General features: G+C 36.4%; 1 protein-coding gene across 1 annotated transcript in view; it reads left to right on the top strand.

Moving 5' to 3' along the window:
• Positions 1 to 5,407: 5,407 nt before the first annotated feature.
• The window catches only part of ctnnal1 (catenin (cadherin-associated protein), alpha-like 1), a 144,664-nt gene continuing 132,208 nt past the window's right edge, over positions 5,408 to 17,863 (top strand). The window contains exon 1 of the mRNA XM_056479946.1: positions 5,408 to 5,712. Coding sequence (XP_056335921.1) covers positions 5,617 to 5,712 — 96 coding nt within the window. The 5' untranslated portion in view covers positions 5,408 to 5,616. The remainder of the gene's footprint in view (positions 5,713 to 17,863) is intronic.

Below are 17,863 nucleotides of genomic sequence, written 5' to 3'. Positions count from 1 at the left end.
GCCAAGAGTTTGCAAAGTGGTAGACCTCTGTGCTTGATCTGGATGAGGATAAACCACATTTGAGGCCCATGGTCCCTGTGTGTTTTTTTCCCCGCGGAGTGTATTTGGCCACTGCTCCAGCTGCTCTGGTTTGAGGAAGTGTTCTCATGTCACCTGATCCTCATGACTCAGAGGAAGCTCACATCCCTGGAAGCTTGAGTTACTGCCGTACACTTAAACAAAGCTGGTTACTTGGACGTGACACACAAACAGCTCACCTCACACATTTCAGGAAGAGTCATGGTTGGACGCATACATTATTTAAGGACAGAGTACAAAAAGATGTTTTGCAAAACATCAATACATTGAAGTATTCCGATAATCTCCTGAGAAGTAGGTCAGTGCAGATTCAATTGACTAAATCTCTGGAGGAATCATTTTCTAAGCATAAGTACGCCACTAATGATATGTTTTCACAGTTTTTCTGAAGTGACTTTCTTTCTGCAAATGTCCATTCTAGGCATAACCAAATAGAAATCTGTTTGACAGCGTATTGTAAAGACCAAAGCATCTCATTTCACTCTAAAGAGACTGACGACGAAGTCTCAGGCTGAGAAATTTGGGGCACGGTCTGCATTTGTGATGAGATTAGTAACTTCAATTAGCATTTAATAAATAGACTATTGTTACTTCAGCAGCAGCACAGAAATGCACAGCATGTTGTCGAGCTGGTGTATGATGTGTGGAAATACATTATGCACCTTAGTTATGGGATTAATAATTCAAATCGCAACAGTTGCAGCATACACATTGTGTAACCGAATATTTTTTGCAAGACAGTGAAACCCTTCACCCTTATCTTTCTCACTGATTTTCCCTCTTACTTATTACTAAAGTTTTCATTGTGTACAATAAAAATTGGAGGGAAAATTTGTATTGGAGGGATAGTTTTAGGATGCTGATGCAAGATATGCTATCACTTTTGTTGCTAACTGAAAAACGAACATTTTAAAGGAATAGTTTTGATTTTAATCTACTTTACCTTATAGATCATTCAAGATGTACTGAATGTTATTTCTTTTTCTCCATGCAATATTGTTATTATTATTTTTGGGCTGAAATCATTGGTGATTCATAAAACCCAAAACAAAATCTAAAAAATAAACTATAATATAATAATAAAGGTGGCGCAGTGGGCAGCACATTCGCCTCAAAGCAAGAAGGTCACTGGTATAAGCCTTGGCTGGGTCAGTTGGTGTTTCTGTGTGGAAGTTTGCATGTTCTCCCCATGTTCACGTGGGTTTCCTCCGGGTGCTCCAGTTTCCCGCATAAGTCCAAAGACATGTGGTACAGGTAAATTGGGTATGGTAAAATTGACCATAGTGTATGTGTGTGAGTGTGAATGAGTGTGTATGGATGTTTCCCAGTGATGGGTTGCAGCCGGAAGGGCATCCGCTGCGTTAAACTTATGCTGGATAAGCTGGGGACCCTAGATTAATAAAGGGACTAAGCCGAAAAGAAAATGAATGAATGAATAATAATAAAGAGCGACAGGGTGTCTCAGTGGTTAGCACTGTCACCTTACAGCAACAAGACCACTGGTTCGAGTCCTAGCTGGGCCAGTTGGCATTTCTGTGTGGAGTTTGCATGTTCTCCCCGTTTTCGCGTGGGTTTCCTCCGGTTGCTTCGGTTTATCCCCCAGTCCAAAGACAATTAGTATAGGTGAATTAGATTAACTAAATTGGCCGTAGTGTATGAGGGAGTGTTTGAATGTGAGAGTGTATGGGTGTTTCTCAGTACTTGTACTTGTACTTGTACTTGTACTAGTACTTACATATGCTGGACTAGTTGGCAGTTCATTCTGCTGTGGCGACCTCTGAAATAGAGACTAAGCCGAAGGGAAATAAATAAATGAATATAATAAATAAAAATTATAGGCTGCGTCCAAAAACGAATACGTCAATACTATATAGTATGCAAAAATCAGTATGCGAGCTGTGTAGTATGTCTGAATTCATAGATTTCGAAAATCAGTATGCGAGAAGTACCCAGATGACCTACTACTTCCGGCGAGATTCTGAAGTGCGCATCCCACGCATGCTACACAATCCCATGATGCCCCGAGAGAATTCATGAATGGGAGTGAAGCTACGAAACTGATGCAGATAGGTCACGTGACCATGACAAAATGGCGGATCTAGTATGTTCGAATTTGATTCATACTGCTCCCATTCATACTGTATAAAACGTACTTTTCTAATGGCCGAGTAGTATGTTTAAATTAAAATGCAATACCTACTGAGTATTAGGCGGTTTCATATGCAACCATGAAGTTTTTTTAACTCTTAAAGTCCTGCTTGTAATTGAATTGTTTTTTATGTACGACCACAAACCCTGGTTTTTGATGTTCTATTGAAGAAAAAAACTTTACGAGGTATATTAAAGGGATGGTTCACCCAAAATTGAATTGTTTACAAAGTTTACTACTTGTTTGAGTTTCTTTCCTCAGGTAAACACATAAAAAAGTTATTTTGAAGAATGCTGAAATGCACTAACCATTGACTTTTCCACAGTGTTAGTTTTTCCTATAGAAGTCAATTCAATAGTCAATATCTTTTGTGTTCAACAGAAAAGAAAACTCATAAAGGTTTGGAACCACTTGAGGGTGAATAAATGATGAATAAGTTTTAATTTAAGGGTGAACTATCCCTTTAATGGCAATTTTTCATTGAGCTTTAATTCAATTCAGTTCAATTCACCTTTATTTCTATAGCGCTTTTACAATGTAGATTGTGTCAAAGCAGCTTCACATAGAAGATCATAGTAAACTGAAACAGTGTCAGTTCAGTTTTCAGTGTTTAAGTTCAGTTCAGTTGAGCTCAGTTCAGTGTGGTTTAATAATCACTACTGAGAGTCCAAACACTGAAGAGCAAATCCATCGATGCGCTGCTCTACAGATCCCGAACCATTCAAGCCAGTGGCGACAGTGTTTAATAACAGCTTCAAGGGGCTATTGGGAAACAATTAAAGGAAATGTGATCCACTTTAAGTATGCTAAAAAGATGCAGTTAGAACAGATATTAAACACAGATATAACATTGCACAAACAACTGAAAATAAAATTAAAAAATTTTAAGTAATGAAACTACGGGAGTTTTCTGGGAGAAATAACAAAACAGGAGATGGGTCTGAAATACGAGAGACTCTCGGGAAAAACGGGAGTGTTGGCAGGTATGGAATCTGAATCAGAAAGAGCTTTATTGCCAGGTATGTTCACACATACGAGGAATTTTTTTTCGTGACAGAGCTTCTACAGTGCAACAGGATAACAGAGACAGGACAAAAAACAGATAATAAATATATTTAAAAAAAAATACAAGTAGTGAATGCAAAATAAAAGCAGAATCAGTTCGTCTATTTTGTTGGGTAGAGAGCAGACATTTGGCAGATGGATGCTAGGCAACGCGGTCCGAAATCCGCGCTGTCTGAGTTTCACAAGCGCGCCTGCACGCTTTCCTCGTCTGCGCGCTTGAAAGCGTTTGAGTAGCACTGCTGCTCCGCCGACTACAATGTCCAACAGAACATCAGATAAATCCAGCTATGGAAAAATATTTGGTGGTGTATGTGCCCGAATGTCCAACAATTCGTCTCTGGTGAAACTAATTGTAGGAATGTTACTCAAGACAGGACAAACTAACAAAAACACAAACACTGATGCAGAGCACGACATATAGTGATACCAATAAAACAAACATAAGAAACTAATATAAACAAACATATTTTATCCTAAATAATTACTTATGCAATCTTAATATATTTATTAAACCCATAGCTTAAACTACTTCCTTTTAAGCTGAAATTACTTCCTTTCACACTGAGAATTCATGCATATACACATGAAATCACTTGCATATATGTATATACGCAACTAACTGTATATGTGTTTGTTAATTTTATTTTGTATGTTTGCAGGAGTGTTTTTTGGATGATTATGCACACATCGAGTTAACATTCATATGTGAGAGTTTATAGGTGCATATGCATAGATCGAGTTTATATGTACGTGCATGTGTATAGGTGTGGTTGCATGCAGCGAGTTAATATGTATGTGGGTGTTAATGTGGGGGTTTATGCGAGGATCGAGTTTATATGTATATGCGAGTGTGTATTGGTGTGTTTGCATGCAGCGGGTTTATGTATGTGCTTGTGTTAATGTGGGTGTTTATGCGAGGATCGAGTTTATATGTATATGCGAGTGTGTATAGGTGTGTTTGCATGCGACGAGTATATTCATGTGCGTGTGTTAATGTGGGTGTTTATGCGAGGATCGATTTTATATGTATATGCGAGTGTGTATAGGTGTGTTTGCATGCGACGAGTATATTCATGTGCGTGTGTTAATGTGGGTGTTTATGCAAGGATCGAGTTTATATGGATGTGCGTGTGTATGTGGCTGTATGTATGCGTCAAGTTTTTATGTATATACGCAAGTTTCATATATGTTGTTTTAAACATCCAATAATATAGGTGTATATGTGAGTAATTTATAGGTGTAAATGCACGTGTTTTATATATGTGTTGATAAGCAAAGTTTGATTTAAATCCTACACAGCGCCTCATACTCCCTCTCAATTGAATTCAAGTTAATTCAGTCTAGTTCAGTTTAATACAGTACAGTTCAATTCAGTTCAGTTCAGTTCAGTTCAGTTCAGTTAAATTCAATTCCGTTTAGTTCAGTTCAGTTCAATTCAACTCAGTTCAGTTCAGTTCAAACATGCTTTATTGGTATGACAAATGTTACAAGTATATTGCCAAAGCATTTGTGATGTTTACATTAAATAGTACACATGAAAATAAATGACATAATAGTAGTGATAAAAAACAATAATTAACAGTATATTAACAATAAACATTTTAAGATAAAACAATAATGATAAACAGTCTATTGACAATCAACATTTTACGATAAAACCATAATAAACAGTCTATAAAGAGTCAACATTTTTGGATGAAACAATAATAATGAACAGTCTATTTAACAATCAACATTTAGGATAAAACAATAATAATAAACAGTATATATACAATCATGGCGACCCCAAATGAATAAAGGGACTAAGACGAAAAGAAAATAAATAAATATATATACAATCAACATTTTACGACAAACTGATAAAAATAAACATGATATAAACAATCAACATTTTAGCATAAACCAATAATAATAAAGTCAATTTAACAATCAACATTTTTGGATAAAACAATAAAAAATAAACAGTATATTCAACAATAAACATTTTAGGATTCATTTATAACAATTCAGAATTCAGTGCGCGCGCGTGCGTGTGTATATGTGTGTGCGTGCGTTTCTCTCTCCCTCTCTCTCTCAGATACTGACTCGCCAGTGGCTGCAGCAGTCACTCACTCACTCACTCTCTCACTCACTCCTGTGCTTGTAGTTTGCGATATTGCATGTACATGAGCAGTCCGTCACTCAGGAGCGAGCGCGCGTGGATTTTAACGGAGGGCTCGCTCTCATCGCCTGCTTTTAAACTAAACCAAACACACGCTTGCGGCATTGAGAGACCAGCAAACTCAGTGTTGTTGTGAGCTCCAGCGGGGGTCGGATCGGCGGGAATGGCTTCGTCTCCTTGCGGCGGTGGGAACTTTGATTGCGGGTTGGAGATCCAAACTCGCTCGGTGGAGCAAACGCTCATCCCGCTCGTGTCTCAGGTGAGTCTGGATTACAGAAACTTCTCTGCTGGGTTATTAATCATGCAAAACCCACAGTCACCGCTTAATCTTCCTGTGTGGGCTTTGGAAAAAACAAACTACTTTTCCGTGTTTTGTGTAAAGGTTAACCAGAACCCTGACTGAACCCTTAATTACAACACCAGAGTTTCCGCAAGAAATAAAAACATTGCTGCTGTTTTAAAGTTTATATTGCGTATGAATCTTCAGTCTGTTTGTGTTCTAATTGCTTTTTAGGTTGTAGTGGTGGCACTTGCTTCAGTTTAATTAGCAACTATTGTAGTAATCATGGTATTTTGCGGAAAAATAGGGTTGCCATGGTCATTTAATGTCAATGAAGTTTGTTGTTTGTGTTTGGCAGGATCATATGTTGAATAAACAAGAAGTGAAACTTTGTTGCAGGTTTTTTTTTTTTTTTTTTGAGAGAGAGTATGTAAACTTCTGTTTTAGTACACTCAGAGACTCAAGTTCAAGGCATTTGTTTGGATAAAATATAATGGAAACCCAAAAGGTTATCTGTGCATATTGTGTTTAATTAAGGTAACGTTGGTTTTATATTCGCACATCGCACATTTCAGAAAAAGATTTCTTTGCAAATTTTAAATAGGGAAATCATATTAGCAGCCAATGACAATCAAAGTACACCATTGTTCACCGTCAAATATATAGTGCTAATGTTGTTTTGACGTCATGTGATTTCAGGCGGATTATTCAAAGTACCATGGTAAACAATATAGGGAGCATGTCACAAGCTGTCATTGAATGAATGTGTGAATATAAAACCAACTTTACCTCAATAGTGAAACTTTGTTGCAGGTTATTATTTTGAGAGAGTATGTAAATTTCTATTTTAGTACACCCAGAGACTCAAGTTCAAGGCATTTGTTTGGATGAAAAATAAAGAAATGTGCATTATATGTGCATATTGTGTTTAGTGTAAATTTTTTAATTTGGCATAATAATTATGGTGATTGTTGCAATACTGTCATAACAGTTTAAAATTTTGGCAATTTTGTGCATGCTTGCTTAAACACAAACACTTTTCTCTTTAGACTTGGCTGGGATTTTATATCTTATTTACTTTTAATAAAAATTCTGCCAGCTGGTGAAATTAAGCAATTTCATACATAAGCAAGAGTGCTTTGGTCATAAATATTGACGCATGTGGCTCAATGATTATTTGTTTGCAGAAACCATTGGGCTGATTGGGTCGGAAACACATCTGAGCTCTTATGTTGAACTGAATTGAAGTGTTTCATGCAGTACTTGCTGCTGTAGTCTGATTGTAACCTGCAGTCTGTAGTTATTGTACATAAACTATAATCTTGCTACTGTAGGTGGACAGATCACAGCTGCGGATTTCCATTTCTCATTAAAATATATCAGGTTTCACCATGGTGATGGTGACAACTACACATACCATATGCATGCTGTTTTGGAGAACATGGTGTTTTTTTTTGAAAGCATCTGTGAGAAATCTGTTCCCATGTGATTATCACATGAACAAGTGTTGTCATTTCGAAACCCTAAACATGGTTATACCAGGTATACGTTGTAAATTTTTGAGCTGTTCCAGATGAAGGATGACCAATGCGAAACAGATGTGTTTTTTTTTTTTTCAGCCTCGCTCCTTAATGGTGGTCCTTTGTCATAGTGTAAGACATTTGATTGCCCTGCTACTTTGGTTTGTTTGATTAAGTGTGATTGCTGCTATTCTGAACACTGGTGCACATCAAGTTAAAGGCATGCGACTGAGGCCCAGTAAAAATAATACGTTTTAGATTTAAAACTGCATTTTAGAATGAAAACGATCCACATCCACACTGACATTTGATGTAGCATTTCTAAAAAGATCTCCATCCACACTACACCACTGAAAATGCACATCACGTGACCACATACTCACTGACATTCGCTGCAGCATATGTGCACGTCTGAGCTCCAGGCAGTAGGCGGGTGCTTTGAGCACACCTCCCCCTATGAGAGCAGCGCATGTCAGACAGTTCATACTTATATATATATATACACACACACACACACACACATATATATATATATATATATATATATATATATATATATATATATATATATATATATACATATATACAGTTGAAGTCAGAATTATTAACCCCACTGTTTATTATTTTTCCCCAATTTCTATTCACCGGAGAATACAATTATCTTTGCCATGATGACAGTAAATAATATTTGACTAGATATTTTTCAAGACACTTCTATACAGCTTAAAGTGAAATTTAAAGGCTTAACTAGGTTAATTGGGTTAACTAGACAGGTTAGGGTAATTAGGCAAGTTATTGTATATCGATGGTTTGTTCTGTAGACAGTCGGAAAAAAAATTTGCTTAAAGGGGCTAATAATTTTGACCTTAAAATGGTTTTTAAAAAATTAAAAACTGCTTTTATTCTAACCAAAATGAAACAAATAAGACTTTCTTCAAAAGAAAAAATATTATCAGACATACTGTGAAAATTTCCTTGCTCTGTTAAACATAATTTAGGAAATATTTAAAAAGAAAAAAAAAATTAAGGGGGGCTGATAATGTAACTGTATATATGCGTACAGTGAAGATGACTATTATAAATATGTACCTACAGGATGACTCAACATTTTTAGTATCTGTTAGGTTGTTAATATCAAAATGAATATAGGCAGTTCCCCTATATCATGTTTTCATTTTATTGTTGAGATAGTGAAACAACGTAGCCAGGGTTAATCGAATGAGGTTACCTTTCCCTTTGAAAATTTACCTGACGTGTTCTCGGGAATTTGTTTTCCATATCAAACTTGCGAAGTCTGAACTTAAGGAAAGGGTGCAAGACTAAATTTGTGCACCTAGTACTGAGGAAAAAGCCCCAATTAGAATGTCTGTAGCCACGCCTTTTCAGACGTCTCCATTTCCCCATCCACACTGACACGGAGCAGCAGCGGTTTAAAACCAAAACAGCCTCTTCAGCATTTTCGTTCTTTTTTTAAAATTTTTTTTTTAATAATTATTTTTTAGGGGTTTTCACCTTTATTGTATAGGACAATAGGGAGTATTGACAGGAAAGCATGGGGAGCAAAGAAAGGGGAAGGATCAGTATAGGACTACGAGGCGGGAATTGAACTCGGGTCACCGTGAGCACCAGAGTGCATATGTTGACGCACTAACCACTACACCACTGGCGCCGACTTCAACATTTTTGAAAAGCTCAGTTTTCAGGGCTTGAAAACTCCAGGGTAGTGTGGACGGAAGGCATAACCGTAGCAAAACTTGTGCATTTTAAAACTAAAACGCATTAGTGTAAACAGGGACTAAGTCCATTTCCAAACAAACTTACTAAAATATGAACAGACATCTAAAAGAATCAAAAACAGGTCATGAATTCTCATGCACACCTTGGTTGTTGTCATTACATTTCAAAACAGTTGTTAAAAATGCTCAGCAGATCTTTGTGTGCAATGGATGATTTCATGGAGTGCTTTGACACCTTGACAGACTTTGTAAGCTCTTCGAGATCTCCATATTTGTGCATCTCTGATCTTGCTCTGTTTGTTTGCCACTAGCATATGCTAATTATGTTTTATTCTTCTAGTCTACAGTATATTAAATTGCACCATCATCGCTTATATGATTCATCATTAGGCATCATCACAGTCTGCAAACATGTCATACCCAAGTTCATTACATCCAAGTTGCACAGTGTAATTTGTGATGATCTCATAAGATTGCTGAAATTGCACAGTCTGCAGAAGGCTTTAGATCTGACATCATTAGATTATCTTGCTCCATTCCACCCTACAGAGGACAAGTGGTTTGGAGAATTAATGGATGGACGGTCCATGCTAATTGAATTGCAGGTTGGTTTTGTCTTGTGACGGGAGATGATTGCTGTGTCTTTTGAGAGTGTTGTTTAAGGTTTGCTAGTTAGTGATGCTCACTAGGAAGGCTGATGGTAATGAGGCTGAAAGGTCAGTGTTAGAAGACATGCTAATCGCCCATTCAGTGGACCTTTGGGGTAATGGGACCTTTTTCAGAGCTTTGCAGATTCCGGACAATAGATGGTCAAAGTGGCCTTGGTCACAACCCTTCCCCCTACTACAGTTTTGTCAAATGCAATCGTGCTCTTTCTGTAAACATTAATGACCAGATAGAAATGTAAAATATGTTGGCCAAGTTCCCTGAATTGTGTGGAATTGGATTGCACAGTTGGAGGGCACTTTGAAATCGTCTCCAAAAAAACGAGGCTGTTGTTTGATTTCTTCAAAAGGGATTTGAGCGGAATTAAAAAAAGTATTATAGATTCAATTTTCATTGTGAGGCATGAAGTTTAAAAGTAAAACTGTAAGACCGACCGTGCAGAGGTCAGTTGAGTGCCCTCACTAGGGATCTGAGCATGATAATGGGGAGGAAATGAAAGCTTCATGTTGGCGAGAGGGTTTTCAGAGCTTATTTAGTGACTCATTTTCACTATTGTGATATCGAGCATCCTCATGCATGGATAGACACACGCGCACACACACACACACACACACACACACGCGTGCGTGCGTGCACATACACAAAGAGGCACTGATCTCCTCCAGTTATACTCTCTGTTATCATTCTTACTTTCACAACTGTGTAATTACTGCTGTTATCCTCTCAGGCCAAGATCAGTCTGTCTGTGTTTTTGCCTGTTGGCCCAGTCTGGCATCATATTTAAGACACTGACAGTTGCTGAAAAGCTTTCTCTGTTTTTTATTAAACTGCTGTTTCTATATTGTCATTGAAAATGGATGTTGATGTGGTGGATATATATATATATATATATATATATATATATATATATATATATATATATATATATATATATATATATATATATATATATATATATATATATATATATAGATAGATAGATAGATAGATAGATAGATAGATAGATAGATAGATAGATAGATAGATAGATAGATAGATAGATAGATAGATAGATAGATAGATAGATTTATTTATATATTTTTATATATATATATATATATATATATATATATATATATATTTATTTATTTATTTATTTATTTATATAGAGATTTTTTTTTTTGCCTAGATACAGTTGTCCCTCGTTATTTGTGGGAGTCACGCTCTAAAAATAACACTCAATAGGTGAAATCCGCGAAGTAGTCAGCTTTATTTTTTACACTTTTTTTTTGATACACTTTTCTCAGACAGACATTACCACTTTTGCACTTTTCTCTCTTAATTAAACTCTCAAAGTTCAAACCTACATAGAAAAATAAGTCCAGTATCATAGAACAAAATCAAAAATCTATTTATTCCGAAATGACGCCCTACAGCCGCTTAACTTCTACCTTCCTTTTAGCATGTCCAGAAGTTAAAATTTTAATGCAATGGTTAGCATCTTCCTCTGCCTAATGGGAGATACCGCAGGCGCCTTTGACTGATGTTTTGTCGACATTGTTGGGAGAAAACTTGCAAACATACAGTACAGCACTTCAGAGTCTCACTGCTAGCGATCGAAGATTTATGTAAATTTAGCAAGCTAAATTCATTTTGTACTGTACAGGAGACACAGCACGGTGATTTATTGACAATGGTCTACAGCCAATCAGACACAGAATGAAATGCACTAATCAGGACGCAGAACACAATGCGCTGTAGAAAAAAAACATGTCAAATTGCACAAAAAATTCCACGAAGCTGCAAAAGGTGAACCGCGTTTTAGCGAGGGACCACTGTATTTAGAAATGCCTACAAAGAGTTGGAGTACTTTTACATTGCAACAAAATACCTAAAATGTTTTTAATAGTTATGTATGTGACCGTGTTGTCAATACAATTCTCGTTCACAAATATCTAGGGTTGTCACGATACTGGAATTCATTTTAGCGCTCTGGAGCACGTTCTTAAACAGTGCTGATTTGCCATTGTGTTCACATGCTCAACAAAAAATTACTGTGATTGGCCTTGAAGCTCATCAGTTCACCGAACTCACCGCTGTTTACTGAGTGTAACCACAGATACAGAGACACTATTATATGATTAAGTGTAATATATCAATCAATTGTGGAGTTTCTCAAGGAAGTATTTTAGGTCTAATATTTTTTCTTTTATATAATAATGATTTTAAAAGTAGCATGTTCAGAGGAACTCTATGTTGATGATGCCGCAATTTTAGCATTTCATCAAGACAAAAGGGCCCTGGAAGAAATCATGAGTTCCCAGTTAAGAAGTTTGTACAACTGTTTTTTGGATAATAAATTTTCTTTACACATAGGTAAGACAGAAGGCTATTTTATTTGCTTCAAGAGTGAAATTAAAGAAATACAATATTTTTGTGGTTGGGATTAATGGTTTGATAATTGAGTCAAAAATGTTGTAAATTATTTGGGAAGTTTAATAGATAATAAATTATCAGTGGAAAAATTAGGTTCTTAGCAAGGCAAGCTGATCTGTCGGATGTTCATTCTTTAATTATTGGCAGGAGCTTTGATTCAAACCCATTTTGATTATGCTACCTCATTTTGGTATAGTAGCAGCTTACAGAGTATGCAGGAAAATTACAAAAGGCACAAAATAAATTAGTACGCATAATTTAAAAATGTCAGTTATTTTAAAAAATTGGGTATGTTAACTGTTAGTAATAGAGTATGTTTTTTTCTATAACTTGCAATGATACGTACAACGTTTAATAATGTGGTTCTTAGTTATTTGGTGTACTATATTCAAATGGTGAGGCAACAGCATTCATATAGTACTAGGGGTTGGAATTTTAATATTTGTCTATTTAAATTTAGAAGTCTAATAGGGAAAATATGTTTTCATATACAAGTGCAGTCATGTGGAACAAATTACCTAAATCGATCAAGAAAAATAAAAGTCTTTTAAGGAGGTTCAAAAAAAGCAATCAAAAGATGGTTGTTTGAGGATAATTAGTTTGCATGGTGGATAATGATGTTTTATTTTCATATATTATTGTATTGTGATAGGGTTACAGCTGTTAGAGCATCCGCTGCGTAAAACATATGCTTGATAAGTTGGTGGTTCCTTCGACTGTGGTGACCCTTAATTAATAGAGGGACTAAGCCAAAAAGAAAATGAATGAATGTATTTGTAAATAACTTTGTTCTTGTTTTAAAATGTGGAGGTACTGTTTGTTTTATGCATCATCTGTATTTTGCAGCTATACTTTCTTTTTTTTACAGCGAGGACCACAATGGAAACAAGCCCAGGGCTTATTGTGTTTTTATCCTCAACAGTTTGATTTCAAAATGTATGGGATACTTGTTCATTTTTGTACAGCTTGTTTACAATTTGTCAAATAAAAATTTAATTCTATACATTTTGTAGAAATACTCTAATAATTGCCTTTTTACCTGAGGAATTTAAAAAAAGCTTAAGAAATAAGAGCATTTTAAAAGCCACATTGCATATAAAATGTATTATTATTTATTGTATTATTAAAGTTTTTACCTTTCTATTTATGTTGATGATTGAAACCCTTTTTGAATTTACAGCCTAATGATCATACCTGAGACTAATAAAACCACACAGAACAATCATAACATTTTCAAGTTTCAGTTTCACAGTACGTGCTATGGTTTTGGATTTTGAACCAAAGCCAGGACAGGATTTATGAAATTACCAAGTCTTTGATCTAATCAGAATGCTTTTAAACGGCTGTGACAAGAAGGCTTGTTATTTCATATTTGCGTTAGCCGTGTCCTTATTCTGCAGGACTAAGTGTTGTTTTTCCAGAAAAAAAGGATTTCAGCGATAATTGGCTGGAAATACTTGCTCTGCTTTAGTTTATTAGATTGAGCCCTCGTGCTTTTGTAAGCTTCGTGCCTTCTGCACTTATGTGAACCTCTGAATTCTGAAAGGTGGTGAAAGTGAGAGATTTTTGTGTGTTTGGTTAAGTACACAATTCAACCAAAGTTACATTTCATATGCAATCCCTCATGATCTGGAAAAGTTTTGTCTTAGTGCTTCAAAGCTGTACTGTAAAAACACATTTAATGTGCCATGCGTGGATTAGTCTCTGTTCTGTAGAACGTCAAAAACGAGACTCTGAGTTGCATGTAATCACAAGAGAATTTCCTAGGAAATGACATCACAAGGAGCACTGTTAAGATAATACATCACCTAAGAGCACAAAGAGTAAACCTGGAGCCTCCTGCAGAGAATGTGACAAGAAAGATGGATGAATGTGTGCTCAGTGTAAACTGCTTGGGATTACATGACCGAAAACCCTTCAGTGGCAGAACAAAGCAAGCTTCATGCTCAGTATGCATGAATGTATGTATGCGTGAATGCATGTTCTCTGTGTTGACTTGACTGCATGTAGTCCATTGTGCTCCATGTGTTTGTTTAAGCAGTGGAGGTGTAAAAACGGGAAGCTAGAACTGATAAGAGCCTTATTGTCAACTCCACCCCCCATCTAGAAAGTTCTGTAGTTGTAACTGATCCTGCAAACTGTTCGTACCATGTACTTGAGTGACAGGACATATAAGGTTGATATAAAAAGTGATATAGTCATTTGACAGTCTGGATTTTTCCTAGGAAAGTGACTTTATTGCTCTTAAATGTTACAAACCACATCATATAGTGAAATGCTTATTAAAGTTTTATTGTTATATTTTTGGGAAAAATTCATTGATTCAGTTCACGTCAGCGCCAAATGTTTGGAGACTTAATTGGTTATCTTAATAGTTAAATATTAACATTTTCACATTATTGCTCGCTCCAATAGTTAAAGGGCACCTATTTTACCTCTTTTTTAAGATTTAAGAGAAGTCTTTTGTGTCTCCAGAATGTGTCTGTAAAGTTTCGTCTTAAAACACGCATCAGATTATTTATTATACCTTTCAGAATATTAGAATTTTCTGCTCTGAACAACCATGTAGCTGTTTCTGTTGCCTGTGCTTTTAATGCTAGTTCTCCCCGCCCACCATTCCCACATTCCTGTCAGAGTGTGCCTTAATCTCTGCCTCGGCAGTGTCAGATAAACAGCAGAATGAAGACATGAAGGAAGCAGATTGCAGGTTTGTGAGAAATATTACAGTAAGATGTTCCCCAGTGATTATTTGATGTATTTATGATATATTTGATGCATTTATCATGATGAAAAATATCACGGGTTCACTTTATTGTGATTACTGCTCTAAAATAAGTTCTGTTTAAATGTCTGAGTAAAAAAACAAAACAACTTTTCCCCCCCATTGAACAAAAAACATTTTATTTTGGGAAACATTTACAGTAAACTTGTCAGGCTAAATAATTAAAATACAAACCGTGGTAAACCTTGAAACCTGTTATCATCCCATGCCATTTATCGGCTGTTATTTTCCTTTCTTGTCTCCCCGCATTAGTATTTATTAGTGGTGCAACAATCACAAATCTCACAGTTCGGATTACACTATAATTTTTTTAGTCCCCTATTGGTTTCTTTTGGTTTCTGAAAATAAAAAGAAGAAATAATCAGCTGAATAAAAATAAATAGTGAAATATTCAGTACTGGGAAAAATTCACTCTTACTACTACTGTTGCTTATAACATTAAATGTATAAATCTAACAGTATAATTTTGAAAACCCATATTTATTTTTAGTCTCATTTTCAATAAATGATTCAGTTATTCACTCAAAACTTCGTTTCATTGCCAGATGATCATTTTTGAAGAATTATTCAGTGGCATATTTTTGATGGCTGGTTGTCACCACCATTTTGGATTTTTTAAACACAGATTTGAATGCAGCGATTCGAAGGATTAATAAACATGCAAATCGCCATGATTTTTATAATTTTTGTTGTGTGGGTGTTGAGATCCCGAACTTTTAATGAATAATCGTGCAGCTTACACTTAAGGCATTAATGCAGGCTAAACAAGTAGAGACAGAAAACACCTTTAATAACCTAAGAAACCCACCACAAATAACCTACCACAACTTCTTCCATCATCATTATATTTTACAGAAAAGCCTAAATGCTTTCATACATGTGATTTGAATGACGTGAGAGGCGATCTCTCTGCGATCGTTACAAATTTAGGGTTAATCTACAATGTGTCGCGGGCCACTTGTATTATGAATCGTGGGTTGTGATCTGTATGAATCACGTTATACCCCTAGTATTTATTTGGACTTGGGGGAGAAACCCACGCGAACACAGGGAAAACATGCAAACTCCACATAAAAATGCCAACTGACCCAGCAGAGGCTTGAACCTGTGACCTTCTTGCTGTGAGGTAACCATGCTACCCACTGTGCCACCTTGACGCCTATGGATATTATTACGATAACAATACTTTTTCGATATATTGTGCAGCCCTATTATGTATTATTTTGATGCCTTTTTGTCCTTTCTTGGTGTTTTATGAGGATTTTAGGCACTTCCCACCAAATAGTTCTGACAAAAAATGAAAGATGATAAATATAATCCACTAGTTCTAGTATTAGAATGTGCCAGCTCTTAGACCAGAAGGCTTTTCGCTCTGTGACTTTGTTCTTTTCACCAACATTCAGAATTTCGTCTGGTTTTCACAGCACTTGCTAATTCATAGCCTGTGGGCATAACCTTTCCAAGGCGGCTCTCAGAAGTTGCCCGTCTGATCAGGGGTGCAGTTTGAGTTTCTGCATCAGTGACAGCTTGGCTCTGCTCCAGGCTGTATTTACGTTACATGGCTATGGGACCTGTCATTGAGCAGGAAGAGATCTTAATCACCGCAAGAGTTTGATGGCATTCTTCCTCCCCTAAGCTCACGCTAGGTTCAGGGAAAAGTCTGGGTAAGAGGTGGGCTCCCTCGGCCCCCTGATGTCTTGCTGCCACCACTGATCTTAAGGCTCATGGGTAATACTCCCGGACAAAGAAGCTGTCAGTTCGATGAGCAGGTCAGCTACATTTAGTGTTTCCTGTTGCTGTTTATTAAATTTTAGCTGGGTTTGACTTTTCAGTCAGCCAGTCCTAGCGCTTTTGGTAAACTGTCTTTCCATTACAAAATCTCCACATTTAAGATCTGATTTCTTAAAAAAATCAGTGATCTTCAGTGCCTTATAGATGTACAATATAAAGTGGGTCTCAGACTGGACAAGAAGCACTGCATTAAACTTAATTTTCCCTCGCTATGTAGGCTTGGGCGGTATCCAAATTTTGATACTGTCAAACCTCCTCCCTATTTTACCTCGGTATATGGTATTACTGTAAATAATAAAAAAATGATGACGTAAGGCTCCGATAACATCACCAAACTCTTAGTTTGTGCCTAAACCATTCAGAAACTGAATACCAAACACTAATACTGAAACCATAACAAAATAACAACATTAACAACTTTTATTAGCAACAAATAGCAGTTTATAAAAAAGTGCAAATACAACAGTCAAACCGAATAAAATTAACAAACATCCAGAACAGTTTTTGTGCAATGACGCACACACAAATCAATTAAATTTGACCATGTCCTTAAAGGACTTTTTTTAAAAACTGTGTGGAAAGAGACCATTTCCTTCGCCAAGTAATTTGTCCCTACATCAGTACAGGTTTTTCAATGGACACTGTCCCTTTTTGTACTTTGTTGTTTTCCAGAAGACCCCCATTATCATCGGCTGCGTACTGGCGGTGGACCTAGATGTTGTTGGTCCTGCATCGGAATGCATTGAACTCGGGTCCATCCTCGCTGCAGTTAGTGGATTGTAGTTTCATATATGCAACCTTAGGTTCGAGGTATTTCCATCTCTCGCGGTCACCTTTTTGTTGCACAATTCTGCAAATCTGTATTTACCACCTCTCCCTTCTCGTTCGCTTGAAACCTGAAATACTGCCAAACAGCTGAAGTTGTGTTTTTTTCCGAGACCAGGTCACTTGGTGTGCGACTTAATCCTTGTCTCCTATATAAGTGCATTGTTTTTATGAATGTATAGAAACTGATACCGTTGTGTTTTTAGATACCGCGGTATCTCATATTACCGTATTACCGCCCAAGCCTACCGCCATGTCTTTAAAAGACGAACATTTTTTTACCCCGGTATTTTCAATGGAGTTTCTGCGCTAGCTTGCTGCTACTGATGGTGCTAGCATTTTTATCTAGTTTTATTAGCTCGTTTTATGCTTGAAGAACTAAATGAATGCTTAAC

This window comes from Danio aesculapii, chromosome 19 (genome assembly GCF_903798145.1).
Source record: "Danio aesculapii chromosome 19, fDanAes4.1, whole genome shotgun sequence".
In the NCBI taxonomy this organism is placed as follows: domain Eukaryota; kingdom Metazoa; phylum Chordata; class Actinopteri; order Cypriniformes; family Danionidae; genus Danio; species Danio aesculapii.
The sequence above is the reverse complement of the archived record's forward strand: the minus strand, read 5'-3'. Positions and strand labels throughout refer to the sequence as shown.